General features: G+C 36.0%; 1 protein-coding gene across 4 annotated transcripts; it reads right to left on the bottom strand.

Moving 5' to 3' along the window:
- Positions 1–1,030: 1,030 nt before the first annotated feature.
- Positions 1,031–18,238, bottom strand: LOC112053081 (S1 RNA-binding domain-containing protein 1). Of its 4 annotated transcripts, XM_052881615.1 has the most exons (15): positions 18,122–18,146; positions 16,769–16,845; positions 13,080–13,501; positions 12,323–12,476; positions 11,835–12,064; positions 10,998–11,246; positions 9,838–10,072; positions 8,104–8,219; positions 7,534–7,681; positions 6,442–6,525; positions 5,700–5,842; positions 4,758–4,970; positions 2,872–3,128; positions 1,581–1,742; positions 1,031–1,173 (listed from the first exon to the last, which is right to left on the bottom strand). In XM_052881615.1, exons 1-15 carry the CDS (start codon positions 18,129–18,131, stop codon positions 1,151–1,153), a joined length of 2,523 nt encoding a protein of 840 aa, XP_052737575.1. In that variant the 5' UTR covers positions 18,132–18,146; the 3' UTR covers positions 1,031–1,150. The 4 variants fall into 4 exon arrangements, with proteins under 4 accessions (XP_052737575.1, XP_052737574.1, XP_052737578.1 ...); XM_052881614.1 differs by having other exon boundaries at positions 1,031–1,742; XM_052881618.1 differs by lacking the exons at positions 16,769–16,845; positions 18,122–18,146 and adding an exon at positions 18,156–18,238 and having other exon boundaries at positions 1,031–1,742.
- Positions 18,239–18,524: the final 286 nt, after the last annotated feature.

The raw sequence follows: 18,524 nt of genomic DNA, 5'->3' as shown, positions 1-18,524 counted from the left end.
ATAATTTAATTCATTATATTAATAATTTGGTTAACTATAATGTATTTAATTAATGATATTAAAACATTATTTACGTATGTTAATATCGTTATTTCATATTTATTTAATCAGCAATAATTTCAAGAAAAAGTCAAATCTTTACGATCTACTTTTATCAAAGGGTTTGAATGACTTCAATTCTCATCTAATTTGGTCTGTGACTGATTACCATTGTGAATCCTCACGACTCAGTAACTTCACGGCAACCAATATGACTTAAATCAATAAAGCCATGCTAATTAACAGCATTGCTGTTACCAGAAGCAGGTACTGCTTCGGATGAGTTCTAGTTGTATGTAATGATGATAAACGTTCTAAAGAATTATCTATCTATCTAGATAGATAAAAATTTATTGCTGTTCGTTAGTCTCGCTAAAACTCGAGAACGGCTGATCGGATTAATCTTATCTTGGTCTTGAAATGTTCGTGGAGGTATAGGGAAGGTTTAATAGGTGAGATAAATTAGAACAATTGCCGGGAATCCCATAAAAGCAACTCTTTTCTATTTCCCATACAAACTTTTGAGAGTCAAGGGGTAGGGGTAAGGTAGGGGTAAGGTAGGGCCTACCTCTACTACTAGTTAGGGGTAGGGGAGTGAAGAGTAGGGTTAAGGAAGAAGTGCACATAAATTAAAGCGAAGCTTGACCAGGTCAGCTAGTAATTTTATAAAAGAGCCACTGTACTGATGAGATTATTGCCAGCTCTTCTCAGCAGAATCTCCCTCCTTCCGAACCGGTTAAAGAGTACCGACAAATAGTCAAACTTGACATTTCACACATTGCTTGTAACCTAAGCCTAATTTAAATAAATTATTTTTTTTTTTGCATTTCAGAAGCATTTACTGAAAAAAAGACATTTTTTAAATCACATTTTATTTTAAGTAGTTAACCTACATTGACAATACATTATAAAGCTCTTTTAAAATCATCATTCTTTTCTTGAAATAAGTTTCTTTTTTGTATTTCAAAATAATTTTATGAAAAAAAAAACCTTTTTTTTTTAAACACATTTTATTTTAACGTAGTTAAGCTACATTGACAATGCGTTATTCATTATAATTAATAAAACACAACAACATGAAAAAATACACTTACAAGTGATTATCACAGTATCAGTCAAGTATTTTGTCCAGTTACAGTTATATCACGTTGACGTTTACGTAAATTTATATGAAATTGAAACAGTTGTGCAGTAGTGCCACTAGATGGCGCTGTTTCAATTCCTTAGAAAGTCGCGTTTACGTTACGTGACGGTAACAGTATCAAACTGCCACTAGGCCCTCTGGTTAGAAATAGTCAAACTTGACGTTTCACAAGTGCTTGTAAAAGCCTTAATTTTAAAAACTTTTTCAAAATCATCATTCTTTCCTTGAAATAAATGAATTTTGTTTTTTTTTTGTATTTCAGAAAAACTTTCTTTTCATTTAACGTAGTTAACCTACATTGACAATTCTTTATAATTAATAAAACACAATATAATGAAAAAATACAGTTACAAGTGATTATCACAGTCACAGTATCAGTCAAGTATTTTGTCCAGTTTCAGTTGTAATTTCTTCGGTCTAGGGGTGGAGATGACCGTGACAGCAACCCTGTCGCCCAGCTTCAGGTTAGCGTTGCCCAAGTTTTTCGTGTGGATGAGGCCGTTGTCGCCTACGCCGCAGTCAACGAAACAGCCGAAGGGGACTACGTTTCGTACCACACCTACAATTTAAACATTTAATTTTTTTTATACTATCATCATTATCAACACGTATTCAGCTCACTGTTGAGCATGAGTCTCCTCTCAGAATGAGAGCGGTTAGGATAATATACCATCACGCTGGCCCCGGATTGGCAGACTTCACACAACTAGAGAATTAAGAAAATTCTCTGGTATGCAGGTTTCCTCACTATGTTTTTCCTTCACCGTTAGAGACACGTGATATTTAACTTCTTTAAATGCACATAACTGAAAAGTTGGAGTTGCATGCCTCGGACCGGATTCGAACCTACACCCTCCGGAATCTTAGGCAGAGGTATAGAGGTAGTGGCATAATATCCACTATATGTCACAGCCCTTTTATACTATGGGAACCATAAAATTTTCAGGGATTAAAAGTATTTTAATACTAAAACAGTAAGTATTTCTGCTCCAATGTCCATTTAATATCTATACTAATTTTAAACAAACTCGTGTCAGTAAATTGTATATGTAATAATAACCAGTGCACAGACTCACATGTCCCGCAGCGGGAGGGTTGATTTTTTTTATAAGTTTTTAAAAGTGTTTTGTATATTTTATGTATAACATTGTTAAAAATTTTCAAAAAAAGGAGAAATAAATAAATGAGAGATAAAATATACCAGTGCACAGTAAAACCAACTGTGGTTTGTGTTGCATCATGGTTAGTCTAACTTTTAATATGAAGAATAATAAAACAAAATAATAAAATAAAATCTAAATATATAAATTAAACTTAAAGGTGACATATTGATCTATCAACGCACTGCCCAAACCACTGGACGGATCGGGCGGAAATTTAACATACAGGTAGATGTTATGACGTAGACATCCGCTAAGAAAGGATTATGATCATTCTACCCCCAAGGGAATAAAATAGGGGATGGAAGTTTGTATGAAACTTTGAAAATTTTGCGGCGATTTGGTTGAAATTTGGAATCAAAATAGATTTTACTTAGGATTAACACATAGGCTACTTTTTATCCCGGAAAAATCCATGGTTCCCGTTGGATTTGTGAAAAACTGAATTCCACGTGGACGAAGTCACGGGCGCCCGCTAGTAAATAAATAAACTACTTTCCGAGTATGAGAAATGAAAACAAACATTACCTGTCAACGACATCCCTTTCTCCAACTGCTCGCTATTCTGCACCGTCATAGAATAAACGGGCCGGCAGAAGGTGATCATGTTGTCCTCGTACGCTTTTTGTTTGAATGCATTTACAATGAGCTCCAGAGTACTGACGTCGACGTCCAGGTCTTTGCTCATAGTCGATAAGTCGATGTTGTATGTCTTCATTTCGACTTGTCGGGGAAACTGTGGTTGGTTCAGCTCCTTTATGTTGACGCCAATTTTTTTGGCAAATCTATAAAATTATTACGACACAATGTATTGCTACTCAGTGGCGTGCATAAGAATTTTAGCTAGGGTATGCACTTTAGGTACAAAATGGAAAATTCCTCCTCCTTTACTAAAGGTACATAATGAATCATCAGGCTATGCATTGTGTTTATGCATCTATGAAGTGCATGCCCCTGTTGCTACTACTACAGGTTGAATGGAAGTTTCACATACCGTATATCAGAGAACATATATTTCAGCCGATAATTTACTCGTTATGAAAATCATAAGTTCGCTTTTTTGGCATTGTACAGTTGACCATGCGATCTAGCATAAGCGTCACAGGTATTCATTATAGTTATTTATACCAAAAAATAGTAGATTTTACATCCGTAATAGTCTAAATTGCTGTATTTACTTTATAAACATACAAAAAACATATAATATTTAAAAATACCAATTGATCCAAATAAGTTAATTATACATGTACTTATTGTCATTATTATTAGAGCAGTGATAGCCCAGTGAATATGACCTCTGCCTCCGATTCCGGAGGGTGTGGGTTCGAATCCGGTCCGGGGCATGAACCTCCAACTTTTCAGTTGTGTGCATTTTAAGAAATTAAAATATCACGTGTCTCAATCGGTGAAGGAAAACATCGTGAGGAAACCTGCATACCAGAGAATTATCTTCATTCTCTGCGTGTGTGAAGTCTGCCAATCCGCATTGGGCCAGCGTGGTGGACTATTGGCCTAACCCCTCTCATTCTGAGAGGAGACTCGAGCTCAGCAGTGAGCCGAATATAGGTTGATGATGATTGTCATTATAAAAAAAAACAAAATACAATTTAAGCAATTACGATAGTTACAAATTTTCAAAAATCGATTTTAAAACATCCTGTATTTTCAAACAACTAGCTATTCGCCGCGATAAGGCTAAAATAGGTCACAGTTCAATGACTTCATACTTAAAAATGAGAATTAAACAGGATGTTTATTTTTCTCGCTAGGGTGTAGCAGTTTGAGGACATCTTTAATATTGTTAAGGGGTTTCTTTTATTGGACTAATAACCGTCGGGGCGGCTTGCTATTTTCTCTAGTGTGTAGAAGCTTGAGGACATTTTTAATACTGTTAGGGGGTTTCCTGTATTGGACTAATAACTGTCGGGGCGGCTTACTATTTTCGCTAGTGTGTAGTAGCTTGAGGATATTTTTAATACTGTTAAGGGGTTTCTTGTATTGAACTAATAACTGTCGGGGGCGGCTTACTATTTTCGCTATTGTAGTAGATTAAGGTCATTTTAAATACTGTTAAGGGGTTTCTTGTATTGGACTAATAACTGTCGGGGCAGCTTACTATTTTCGCTGGTGTGTAGTAGCTTGAGGATATTTTTAATACTGTTAAGGTACTGTTAAGGTTTCTTGTATTGAATTAATAACTGTCGGGGGCGGCTTACTATTTTCGCTATTGTAGTAGATTAAGGTCATTTTAAATACTGTTAAGGGGTTTCTTGTATTGGAATAACTGTCAGAGTGGCTTACTTTTTTCGCTAGTCTGTAGTGGTTTGAGGTCATTTTTAATATTGTTAAGGGGTTACTTGTATTGGACTGATAACCGTCGGAGACAGACGGTGAACCTAGCAGTGTATACTTACGACTTAGCAACAGTATAACTCTCCGGATGTATGATGGTGGTGTCCAACGGCTCCGGCCCACCCAACACCTTGAGGAAGCCGGCGCACTGCTGGTACGTGATCTTCCCGATGCCCGCCACTTTCATTATCTCCGCTCTGGATTTAAATCCGCCATTTTCTTGACGATACGCCATTATTTTCTTCGCACGGCCCTCGTTTAATCCGGAAATACGCCTAAAAATTAATTGATATTTTGTTATTTACTTTTTTTTTTAAATATTCCCAATTGTTTAAAGCTTATTGGTGTTTACTAACTAATAGTACTGATTAAAAAAAAGTAATTTATTTTCGTTTTTAATTCTGTTTTTAACTAACTGAGAATGTCCATGTGAGAAGCATGCCGCCAAAATATCTCTATTAAGTCAGCCATTGACGATTAACTATTCTCACGTTTCTGCAGCGCAAACGGCAGGGGAGACGTTTCATAAGTCGAGCCGTCATGCACGTAGCGACCAATACACGATCAATTATAGTCGTGAGTGCTGAAAAAACGTGAGAATAATTGATCGCCAATGGCGTGCATAACTTGCTTACAAATTTTGGCCTGACTAAAACTGTAGCAAGAATAGGTGCCCTGTTTTGTTTGTTTGTCTTATCAAATTTAATAGTGCAAGATAATAATGTAAATAAAACAGTTTGCTAATTGCAATAAATTAAATTCAATAATAACTGAAAATGGAATTTATTAATTGATCAACAAATAAAGCAATGCTTTCAAAATCAAAATCAATCATTTATTTCAATGAGGCTTAGTTTACAAGCACTTTTGAAACGTCAAGTTATGTCATAATGTAATTTAAATGAATGGTGGTAATTATAGTCGAAAACTTAAAATTAAAGTTACGAGGGTTCCAAACGCGCCTTGAGAAGAGCCTACAACAAACGCAACTCAACTTACTTTACCTTAACATAGCCTGTGACGCAGTATTGAGATCTACCCCGACCAGACTGACAACTTTCTCCACGGTACCATCTAAAGCTGTTTCCAGCATTTTCGGCGGAATGTCATGTTGATAAAGGCCTACGCCCAAATTCTTCGGCTCGACCTAAAATAGTAATCAAACTATATAATATTTATTGCGATGGGACGTAAGAGACAGCGATATTTTCGATTCCGATGCTATTGGTCGACAATGTCTTTCTCTTGTCATGAGATATTTTTCATTATTTTGGGCCACTAGTGAGTGTACAGTTTTTACATAAATACAACTGAAATATTAATAAATCTTATGAAAGCAGACACATTATGTTGTTGCTATTGCAATCTATACTAATATTACAAAGCTGAAGAGTTTGTTTGTTTGTTTGATTGAACGCGTTAATCTCTGGAACTACTGGTCCGATTTTAAAAACTCTTTCAGTGTTAGATAGCCCATTTATCAAGGAAGGCTGTAGGCTATATATTATCCCCATATTCCTACGGTAACGGGAACCACACGGGTGAAACCACGCGGCGTCTGCTAGTATTATTGCCTTTGGGATTTATGTACAATGTATTTGACTGAAATCCCGAGTGAGATTTGAATAATAAATGGGAGATTATATGCAATGTAAAAGTAAATGGGAGATTACATGCGATTTGAATGTTCTCAATAATTATCCATTATTCTGTATAATCTCTCAAAAATGATTTTATTATGCTCACCTTTATTAGTTCTCCTAAAGGATCCAACACTCTTCTAGCAATCGATAGAGCTGATATTAAATTAGGGTCCATGTTTGGGTGTTCCTGAAAAAATATATGCAAGTAATTTAAAACTAAATGTTATTATGAGTAAGATCTTGAATTTTTTCATTATCGGGTGAAATTCTGCTTTTCATAATTTTTTTCCGGGATTGCCTGTGTTATTCCAGGTGCAGGTTCTATCTACATTTAGCCAAACCGGTTTAGTAATTTAGACGTGAAGTAAAAACCATATGCACAAACCAAAAGACACCAACTTTTACTCTTGTAACTTATGTATGGCAGTGTGATGTGAGACTGTTTAAGCCAATCAGAAAATCAGCATTATGATTTATGATTTATGATCTTTGATTCAAACATACATAAAAAAAAAAAAAAACATACATATAGCCGAACGTAGAACCTCCTCCTTTTTGGAAGTCGGTTAAAAAAAACTGTATATCTAAACTTATAATAAAACTTTAACAGGTCAAATTCTGTACATTGATGATATTTTGAAAATTGTAATTGGAGGGCATTATACAGGATGCTCAGGACTATTTCCCATAACTTTGTGGTTATATTCTTTACTGAAAATTAATTAAAAATGTTCAAGGAACATGTGTTCTAAAATTAATATTTTCGGGGTAAATAATATTTTTTTTTGAAAATAGATCTTAAAATGTGTCCTATATTAGTTCCCTATAGTTATGACGTAACCAAGTTTTACGTATTTTAAAATGCAAGGATAGATAAAGGCGTCTGTTACATGGATAGTCGCAATTGTTTGAATTATTTTGTATGAAAACATAAAAGTTATTTTAGTTAAAAAAATATTAGCTATGCAGTTTGGCTCCTATAAGTCGACTCGTCAACACCTTGAAGTCATGGAATACTCCCGAGCACCCTGTATAATCGATACTGAAGCCAAAAATATTTTTTTTAGATTTTTTGTGTCTGTCTGTCCGTATCTTATGTTTTATAGAAGAGGGTGAAATAGGGGATGAGAGTTTACATCCGCTAAATAAATTAAACTGTAAATGATTTTCCAAAATTTCAAGTTTTTACGCATACCTTTTGAGCTTCTTTACTGATAGAGTAAATGGATGCACCTTGTTCAGGCACTATGATGACCGGAATTTTGTCAGATATGTGATGTTTTTTCAACCACGATTCAGTTTGCCGACACGCCGTGCCGTTGCCTAGCCCGATCAGTTCCACTCTATAAACAGACATAAAAGTAGACTCAAACGATTGTATAGTATCCCGGCAAGTAAGTTGAAACAAAATGGCAGTCATCTGTGCAGGTACAATCTTAAATGAAAGTCTTTTTTTAATCTTTACAATAAATTATGTTTGTAGATTAAATTAACACCATATTTTTATGATTAGACTTTTCCGACACATCCAACGATCATCATTTTATATTAATTATATACCTAAACCATATCAAGAATCACTCTTAGTGAAAACTGCCTGTAAATCCGTTCGTGGACTATGAGTTTATCACTAATAAAACAAAAAGACGTGGCAAAGGACAGTTTGATAATAAGGTAAAGATATCCCATAATCTATTTAGGAAAAAATGTATTCCCGAATATCATTTCCACATTAGTAGATAAAGCCGAGTTAAAGCGAAAGTACCTGTGTTTCGATAGTAGATTAGTCAGTTGGCTAGCCGCGGGATCATTGTCGCTGTGGAAGTGAGGGTAGATGTTGCAAGCCTCTAACTTTGCACCCGTGGCATCTATGACACCTACCTGAAAACCATAAACCTTTACTATATATGATTTTTTTATATAAGAACACTTTATTTTATAAGATTAAATAGTACTAGCAATTGATTACTATTAAGTTATTTTTATTTACGAAAATTCTCGATTCTCGTAGCAAACAGAGTTACCACGTAATTAAAATTTCCGAGCGTCAGAACGAGATAATGTACAACGCAATTTGTAGGACATTGTGGCTGTTAAGATGTATAACTTTAATTAATTAAGCAACAGTAAAAAAAAAACAGCTGGTTAGTAATAACTGTTAATAACCTTGTTACTGATAAAACTGGTTAGTAACAACTTTGGTAAACTCCCCTCCTCCCAACTTGTAACCCAATAACGAGGTTATTAAAAGTTGTTACTAACCAGATCATAAAGTTTTTTCCCATACTCATTTTTTATTTTATCTTTACCTTTTATAGTTCATACTAAAGTCGTCCAATTTTTGTTCAGTTCAAGTTGGATCAAGTATAAGAGTAAAAAAAACAGAATTATTGAAATACAAAGTCAAGCGCACATCTATACTTATAATAAATCTGTAGAGAGGTCAATTCCGTACATGAAATATATCTCCAAAATAACTATCAGTGGGTGATTAGTGGTCGATACTGATGCCAAAAATGCAATCAGTAAAATTTTTGTCTGTCTGTCTGTCAGTCTGTATGTTCTTTATAGAAACAAAAACTACTCGACGGATTTTAACGAAACTTGCTACAATTATTCTTCATACTCCTGGGCAGGTTATAGTATACTTTTCATCACGCTATGATCAATAGGAGCAGAGCAGTGAAGGGAAATGTTGGGAAAACGGGAGAAGTTACTCCATTTTTTAAGCTTCCGTCGCCGTCGCGGGGTAGGGTAGGGGTATGGTAAGGATAGGGTAGGGTTAGGTTAGGGGTAGGGTAGGGTAATGATAGGGTAGGGGTAGGGTAGGGCTATGGTAGCGGTGTAGGGTACGGGTAGCGTAGGGGTAGGGTAGGGGTAGTTGAATGTTTACATCGAGTTTCACGCGAACAAAGTCGCGGGTGTCCGCTAGTCTATACTTATAATAAATCTGTAGAGAGGTCAATTCTGTACATGAAATATATTTCCAAAATAACTATCAGGGGGTGATTAGTGATCGATACTGATGCCAAAAATGCAATCAGTAAAATTTTTGTCTGTCTGTCTGTATGTTCTTTATAGAAACAAAAACTACTGGACGGATTTTAACGAAACTTGGTACAATTATTCTTCATACTCCTGGGCAGGTTATAGTATACTTTTCATACGCTACGATTAATAGGAGCAGAGCAGTGAAGGGAAATGTTGGAAAAACGGGAGTTACTCTTTTTAAGCTTTCGTCGCGTGTGCAGCCTTAATAGGTAGGGTAGGGGTAGGGGTAGGGACTAGGGTAGGGGAAGGGTAGGGTAGCGTTGGGAAGGAGTAGGGTAGGGCAGGATAGGGGTACTTAAAAGTTTACATCTACTTTCACGCGGACGAAGTCGCGGGCGTCCGCTAGTAAATAATATAAGTATAACTGAGTAAATTAATATAAGTATAAGTAATTAATTAAATAGGAGTAACAATTGTATTATTATAACAAAAGAAATAAATTAAGTACCTTACACCCAGCTTTGAATCCAGGGTCCAAGCCAGCTATCGGCCTATTCTTGACAGGTTCAGTAAGTAAATACTTCTCCAAGTTAGTGGTGAACGTTTTGACGGCCTCTTTCTGAGCGGCATTGGTGAGATCGGCTCGGACCTTCCTCGAGAGCCACGGTTTGATTAGCCTGTTGTACGCGTCGCCCAGACCTTTGCACACCCAGTGTTTGCTTTTCCAAAGTGTTAGGCAATACCTATAAAATATTGACACTGGAAAACTGTGTGTTGGCTATATATAATACTAGCGACTTTGTCCGCGTGAAATTTAGTTTTTCACAAATCCCTCGGGAACCGTGGACTTTTCTGGGATAAAAAGTAACTTAAGTGTTAACCATATCTATTTCCATTCCATATTTCAACTAAATCGGTTAAGTAGTTTCGGCGTTCAAGAGTAACAAACATCCATACAATCTTTCGCGTTTATAATATAAGTAGGATGAAAAATCAAAAGAGTAACTCTAAAAATGGAGGACTTTCCATACAAACTTTCAACCACTATTTCATACCCTTCTATTTTTATTTTAGGGTCAAAAAGTACCCTATGTTTTGCTCCAACGTCCCATTTACGATCATACCAAGATTCATCTTGATCAGTTCAGCCGTTTAGCCGTGAAAAGGTAACAGACAGACAGAGTTACTTTCGCATTTATAATATTAGTATAGATTAGAGCCTCAATAGCTCAACCGTAAAAGCAGTCAGATTCATCACCGAGGGGTGGTAGTTCGATCCCCGCTTTGTTAAACTATTGTCGTTCCTAAAACAGTCTTTCCAAAACAGACTAGTTCAAGGGAAATGGGAAATGGGAAATTGGTCACAGAACTTCGTCCGCGTGAAACTTGATGTAAACTTTGAACTAGCCCTACCCTACCCTCAGAATTTTAATTTTTCTCTGGTATGCAGGTTTCCTCACAATGTTTTTCTTTCACTGTTTGAGACACGTGATATTTAATTTCTTAAAATGCACATAACTGACAAGTTGGAGGCACATGTCCCGGACCAGATTCAAACCCACACCCTCTGGATTTGGAGGCAGAGGTCATATCCACTGGGTTATCAAAGACATAGTTATGTGGTGAATATTTTAACAACTTGTACTAACCTTTAAACGATAACTTTACCTTTCAAGCTTGTTATAAAACCAATCAGGCACAACAACTTTCACTGAAAGTATCTTTTCATCTTCGCCCCTGTTAACTGCTAGTGTTTGATAACATTTCACAAAGTTCACAGGACACTTCCATTCAAAGTACAGTTTGTATGTCTCAGGATCCGTCTTCGTGTCAGGCTTTTTATTGTCATTCTGTGGTTTCTCCTTTGTAGAACTTTTTGTTCTGCTGCTTTGTAAAATAAATCTGGTCTCTTCTTTTCTGTAATATACATTTTGAAACTCAGAATAAACAAGCTGGTAGTTGTGACTTTGTTTGTGTGTATTTTGTGTACTTGTAAGTAATATAAACAGTGGCATCCTAGTGTAGTATTTTTTAATGTTTCCCAATAACATTGGCATATCTAGGATGGGCCTGGCTCCTAACATCAAGTCTATTATTAGTATCATTCCATATTGGTAGCCCAGAATCCAAGGATGGGCACAGGTCCATTTTAGAATGGACCTGAGCCCCTCTATATACACCTGTGACCCCCTATATACACCTGTGCCTAATAACCACTTCTATGGGTAATAGGACTTTCAATTGAAGCAGTGAAAGTTCTATTAAAATCATTTTAGCGGTCCCAGATTTCAAAGATAGACAAAATATTTAAAATGTTTGTTTGACTTGAGAAAACACCAATATCTATTTGATTTTTATTTAAAAGTTATTTTAGTTTAATTAACAAGAAATTCTCACACTAAATACTTAAGACATGATTTATTTACACTTGGTATGGGTGGAATTTAGGTAGGCTTTAATTTATTTCCCTTAATTTTGGAATCAGTTACAATAAATTATACTTACAACGTCCTCATTTGTTGAAGAACTCTTGTGTCTTTATAAATAATGTCTGCTATTAGATGTGTCAAATGAGCTTCAACTTTATCAAAACTGGCCAACTCTTCTACAGAGCTATCACACAGTTTTTTGACATCTACAAATCCTCCATTCAGTGCATTGACTGCATGTGACTCTAGGCCCAAGTTGCGAGCTCTCTCAGCCAATGACAGGGAATGAGATTTTAACGGACTATACTAAAACAAAACACAATTACAACTATGAAACAATTTTTAGTTTCACATTAGATCATTGATCATATACTTTGACAGAAAAGTAAAGTCTAGTGAGGCAGGTCCCATACAATAATTGGTCTGAGGATCCAAAGAATAAGAGCACGGAACAACTGTGTAAGGGTGTCTAAATCATTTCAGAACTTTGCACGAAGCAGGTAACTACTTACCTACAGCACTGTGCAGCTCTCTGTAGTATTAGATTGAAAATTATAATCTTACCACTAAATCCACTTCTGATAAATTTTTCGCATTCAGAATACTCTGTTCAATTTCTGGTGTCAATTTATTTGACTTCTTTAATGTCTCCAAAACAGATTTTACTTTCTTTTTCAGTTGAATAACATTTTGGTAGCTATCATATAGTTCTTGAAGTCTGGAATTTAATATTCAAATCATTTAATTAGTTAATGTTTGTGTATAAATATACATCATCAGTCTATCATCTATCAACCCATATTTGGCTCACTGCTGAGCTCTGGCCTCCTCTCAGGCTGATTGGGGTTAAGCCAATAGTCCACCACTCTGGCCCAATGCAGATTGGCAGACCTCACAGAGAATTAAGAAAATTCTCTGGTATGCAGGTTTCCTCACAATGTTTTTCCTTCACAGTCTGAGACACGTGATATTTAATCTCTTAAAATGCATGAGCATGCCCAGGACAGGATTTAAACACACACCCATAGAGGTAATATCCACTGGGCTATCACGGCTCAAACAGCACATACAAGTAACAAAAAATTCATAAAATCCAGAATGTAGTCTATGGTCTACGAGACAAAACCTAAAGTCTTAATACATACACAATCATCACTGCATGCCATCCGCAGATTGAAGCTTCTTGAAGTCCCAAGTCTGCCAATGCACATTGGAGCATAGTGGGTCTAAGCTCAACATCCCCTCATCTATAAGGAGATGCCCGGCTGAGGGCTGGCTGGACATTTAAAAAAAATTGGCTGTTGAACGTGATGACACTTACCGATCAGGCATTAAATGATTTACAGCTTCTTTTCTATATCGCGCAATAAACGGTAGTGTGCATCCATCAGACAGTAGACTGATAAATTTCTGGGCTAGTAAAGGAGGTATTTTTTCAAAATAAGACAGCATGTCAACCTCATTCAAATAATTGTTATATTCGTCGCTCTCTTTGTTTTCCTTATTTTGATTCTCGAAGTCATTTTCATTAAAAGTTTCTTTTTCTTTTTTAGCGCTTCTTGATTTTGGTTCACTCTTTTTCACTATATTTCTCTTAGGTTTCGGTAGAGTAGCGGATGTTTCACCAGTATCTTTTTTTTTCGTAGTTAGGCGTTTTTTAGGCACGGGTTTGTCGATATCACCTGGTTCCTCGAGTTTTCTTTTCTTAGTTATTTTCTCTACTTTTTTCTCCATGTTCATGTTCTTTGATTAAAACAATCAACAATAAACACCAACTGACAGTATTTTTAAATAACCACTAACGTCAAAACAAATGAAGGAAACTGACAGTTGTTTTTGTTTGTTGAATCCGTCAAAGAAGTAATCAGACCAAAGATTAAATAATAAATTAATGTACTTCATGTCTATGACCAAGATTTACGATTCGTGTGTGTGTGGCAACCCGCAACCACAGTATTACGATTCGGTCTGGCAACGGACGTGTTTTGCGACTAGTACCATCTGTCGTTGAGATTTGAAAATCTACACAGCCATAAGATTATGAAATAGTCAAGGTTCTTTATTGTGGATTTTAAATTAATCTGCCGTTTTCAATTGAATCTGACAAGAGTATGCCAATGACTCAAAAGAGTATAGAGATTAGGCACAAACCGGCATTTTTAGGGAGCTCTTACACGTCGAAAACGATTACAACAATGAAACATCGATTCTATAGCAACAGTTTCTACGCGTTAGATCATAGATTTTTGATCTTTTCCAGAGAGCTTAACGGTTAGCGAGGCAGGTCCCGTTATTTAAATGGTCCAAGTGTAAAGGACATGTCTCAAAATGGGCCTTTATTATTTATTATTTATAATATTATAAAGCTGAAGCCCCATATTCCCACTAGAACGTGAACAACGCGGGTAAGACCGCGCGACGTCAGCTAGTTATTTATAATTTTTAAGCAGGTCGATAGTATTTTTTACGCATAAAAGATACAATGCATCCCTCCCTTGTCTAGAAATTAATTAAACATAGACAATACAGTAAAAGTGTGATAATGTGTTTTATACAGCCATTTTATACACCTGAGATTGAAATAATATCCGCTGTCAATGTCATGTATTAATGTCAAATTTCATGACACAAGATAAAAAGAAACAATAAATCGTAGACAGAGAACTAGAGAAGCAATAGATAAACGAACGATGCGAAGATTATTAAGATCACTGACAATCTGTCAGGGTATGAATTACAAGCATAGCATGTAGCCATGATAAAAAATCTTAATTAATGTTGTCAGCTAATGAAAAAATACATATTATTTAATTAATTTAAAAAAATACGGGTTCCAGTTCCAAATTTTTTTTCATTTTTAACCGACTTCAAAAAGGAGGAGGTTCTCAATTCGGTCGGTATTTTTTTTGATATTTTATGTTGATAAACGGAATAAAGGCCCAGCCTCCATACAAAATTGGGACATGTCCTTTGATAACGTATTAGTTAATAACAATGATAATTTTATACAGTACTAGCGGACGCCCGCGACTTCGTCCGCGTGAAAGTAGATGTAAACTTTCAACTACCCCTACTCTAGCCCCACCCTACCCTATCCATACCCTACCCCTAATTTTCTTTGCTATAAACCTCACGGAGCCCGAGACCTTTCCAACGAATGCAAAACCGTGGAAATCGATTCGTGCGTTCTGGAGTTATAGCGTCAGGAAGGAAAACCCGATTTATTTTTATATAGTAGACTAGCGGACGCCCGCGACTTCGTCCGCGTGAAAGTAGATGTAAACTTTCAACTACCCCTACTCTAGCCCCACCCTACCCTATCCATACCCTACCCCTAATTTTCTTTGCTATAAACCTCACGGAGTCCGAGACCTTTCCAACGAATGCAAAACCGTGGAAATCGGTTCGTGCGTTCTGGAGTTATAGCGTCAGGAAGGAAAACCCGACTTATTTTTATTTAGTAGATTTAAAAATCATTGTTTTATATGCAAAATATACAAAAGTACACTTTATTTATTAATTTTATAGGTTTATAAGTATTGATTAATTTACTATTTGGACCACCAACAAAATTATATGTATACAGAATCTAAATAATTTAAAACTAGGCCATTGAAACACATTTATCATCATGCTTACATAACAAATTTAGTAACTTAAAACAAAAATTTGTGCATACAGAATCAAAATAATTTAAAAAATTAGGGCATTGAAACACATATAACATCATGCTTACGCAATAGTAACATAAAGCTTCACCTGTAGCCTATATTCCAACTTCATGACTGTGTATCTGATGATGAATACTCGGAACGTATTCGTGATCAGATACACAGGCATTGCCAAAATATTCTATTTCATTGTCATCTATATCTACCAAATTCGCGTTATAAGCATTCAACATAAAGTCAGAACTATCTTCATTCTTCACCACAACTGATAATGCAACAGTTGTGGTGAAGAATGAAGAAAGTTCTTAACTCTCACTAGAGATTTTTGCTGATGTCTGCTCCTCTTCTTCAGTGTGGTATATGTATAAATCAGATAGCTAATAATGTTGTCCCCTATAAATAACACTGCAGAAGTTTAGTAGTAAGTTCATATATTCCTAATGTTGTATGGTAATCTTCATTCTTTTTTCACTCTTCACCACAACTGATAATGTAACAGTTGTGGTGAAGAATGAAGAAAGTTCTGAACTCCCACTAGAGATTCTTGCTGATGTCTGCTCCTCTTCTTAAGTGTGGTATATGTACAATGCAGGCAGCTCTTAATGTTGTCCCATATAAATAACACTGCAGATCTTTAGTAGTAAGTTCATATATTACTAATGTTGTATGGTAATCTTCATTCTTTTTTCACTCTTCACCACAACTGATAATGCAACAGTTGTGGTGAAGAATGAAGAAAGTTCTGAATTCCCACTAGAGAATCTTGCTGATGTCTGCTCCTCTTCTTCAGTGTTGTATATGTACAATGCAGACAGCTCCTAATGTTGTCCCCTATAAATAACACTGCAGATTTTTAGTAGAAAGTTCATATATTCCTAATGTTGTGTGGTAATCTTCATTTTTTCTTCACTCTTCACCACAATTTATTATTTTTTTTTATTTCAAGTAGGCTCAGTTTACAAGCACTTTTGACACTTGTCACTTGACTATTTGTAAAGATTCTACCACCGGTTCGGAAGGCAGGTTCTGCTGAGAAGAAACCGGCAAGAAACTCACCAGTTGCTCTTTTTAAAAAATCAATTCAACAGTTGTGGTGAAGAATGAAGAAACATCTGAACTCCCACGAGATTCTTGCTGATGTCTCCTCCTCTTCGTCAGTGTGGTATATGTGCAATGCAGGGAACCCCTAATGTTGTCCCCTATAAATAACACTGCAGATGTTTAGTAGTAAGTTCATATATTCCTCATGTTGTATGGTAATCTTCATTCTTTCTTCACTCTTCACCACAACTGATAATGCAAGTTGTGCTGAAGAATGAAGAAAGTTCTTAACTCCCACTAGAGATTCTTGCTGATGTCTGCTCCTCTTCTTCAGTGTGGTATATGTACAATGCAGGCAGCTCCTAATGTTGTCCCCTATAAATAACACTGCAGATGTTTCGTAGTAAGTTCATAAATTCCTATTGTCTTGGCTGGTAAGAGGCTTCAGCCGTGGTTAGTATCCACCCTACCAGCAAAGACATACTGCCAAGTGATTTAGCATTCCAGTATGATATGTAGAAACCGAAAGGGGTGTGGATTTTCATCCTACTCCTAACAAGTTAGCTTGCTTCCATCTTAGATTGCATCATACTTACCATCTGGTGAGATTGTAGTTAAGGGCTAACTTGTAGAAAAAAATATATAATAATCTGAAACAATGTTAATGTTTATGATTTTCATCATCATCATCATTAATTATTTGATTCACAGATGTCCACAGTTGGACATAAGCCTCTTGCTTAGACTTCCAAACACCAATGTCTCAAGTGGCTCCTTGCACTGCTTGATGTCTTTATGTCTGAATGATGGTACTCCATACATATAATTATTGAGCATCCTAACCCAGAACTACTGGGCAACTTGTGTTCCAAAAACCACCACTTGTATTCAGAAACCACTGGGCAACAGGCAGTCCGGTATGTTTTAGCCCCCTCGTGTACTACCAATCTCAAATTAAACTAACCTACACTGTAGAAGGTTGCATTAGAGAGAATTCTTTACACAACTAGAAACTCTGTTACATCTATAAAATCAATCATAATTAACCATAACTTTTAGCAGACCATGGCAGGGTCGGACAGGTAAGGGTCTGGTGTGCTGAGGGCACGAGGAAATAAATTATATCACTAGGTATTCTTTAAATTCATTAAATACTCAATAAAATTTCAATGACACCTGGCTCAAGTGTTGAATTGGTCAGGATTTTCACCCAAGATAATTAATTTTTTAAAACCTAACCTAACTTTATAAAATCATTTTGATGATGGATTTGATAAAATTATACTTTTTATCCTACATTTTAAACATAAAAGAACATTTTATACAGCAGATATATCTGCACAGCTTATTTTCTTTGTCTGAAACAATTCTGAAATTTGTTCAAGACTTAGAATGAATCTTCTCATGACTTCAAATGAATCTTGAAAAAAAAACACAAAAGCCTGTATTTGTATTTGTTTTTTTAAAAAATACCTGTTCTCTACCCCCTGCCTTGTCCCCCCGCCTTCCAACCACGTGCGGAGCTTTATTTATGGAATCCCGGCCATTGAACTGTTATAGCTAGCAAATAGGTTTGATAATTTCACAGGTGACTTCTAAGGACAAAGGAAGCTCACTGGGCAGTGGAATTAAACAGGACAATTCTACTCACAGTTACACATGAAAAGTAATTCCTGCTCCCTCACCTTGTCAAAAGTTATCTCGCCTCGCACTCGCAGAAAAAAGGCACGCCGCGCTGCACGCACCGTATTCACCAAGGAACATAGATCTATGTGACTGACAGTTGACGTGGAGAAACTAGAAAGAGCTATTGGACTATTGAGTACTTGCCGTAGACAGAGAAGTAAATAGACGCCTTGTTAACATTCGTCACATTATAAATTATCTCTCGTTTCTCTGTCTTTTTCATTGGGCTTGTATGGATGCGATATAAGTCTTTTTGGTCACCAACAAAATTGTCTGTAGTTTTTTGAGGGAGGCTGAGTTTGGCATTAATAAACGAAATGTAATTTTTACACAGGCTAACAAACACATCGCTGACTCTTTACACATAA

This window comes from Bicyclus anynana, chromosome 5 (assembly GCF_947172395.1).
Source record: "Bicyclus anynana chromosome 5, ilBicAnyn1.1, whole genome shotgun sequence".
In the NCBI taxonomy this organism is placed as follows: Eukaryota; Metazoa; Arthropoda; class Insecta; order Lepidoptera; family Nymphalidae; genus Bicyclus; species Bicyclus anynana.
This window is presented reverse-complemented; position numbering and strand designations above follow the sequence as displayed.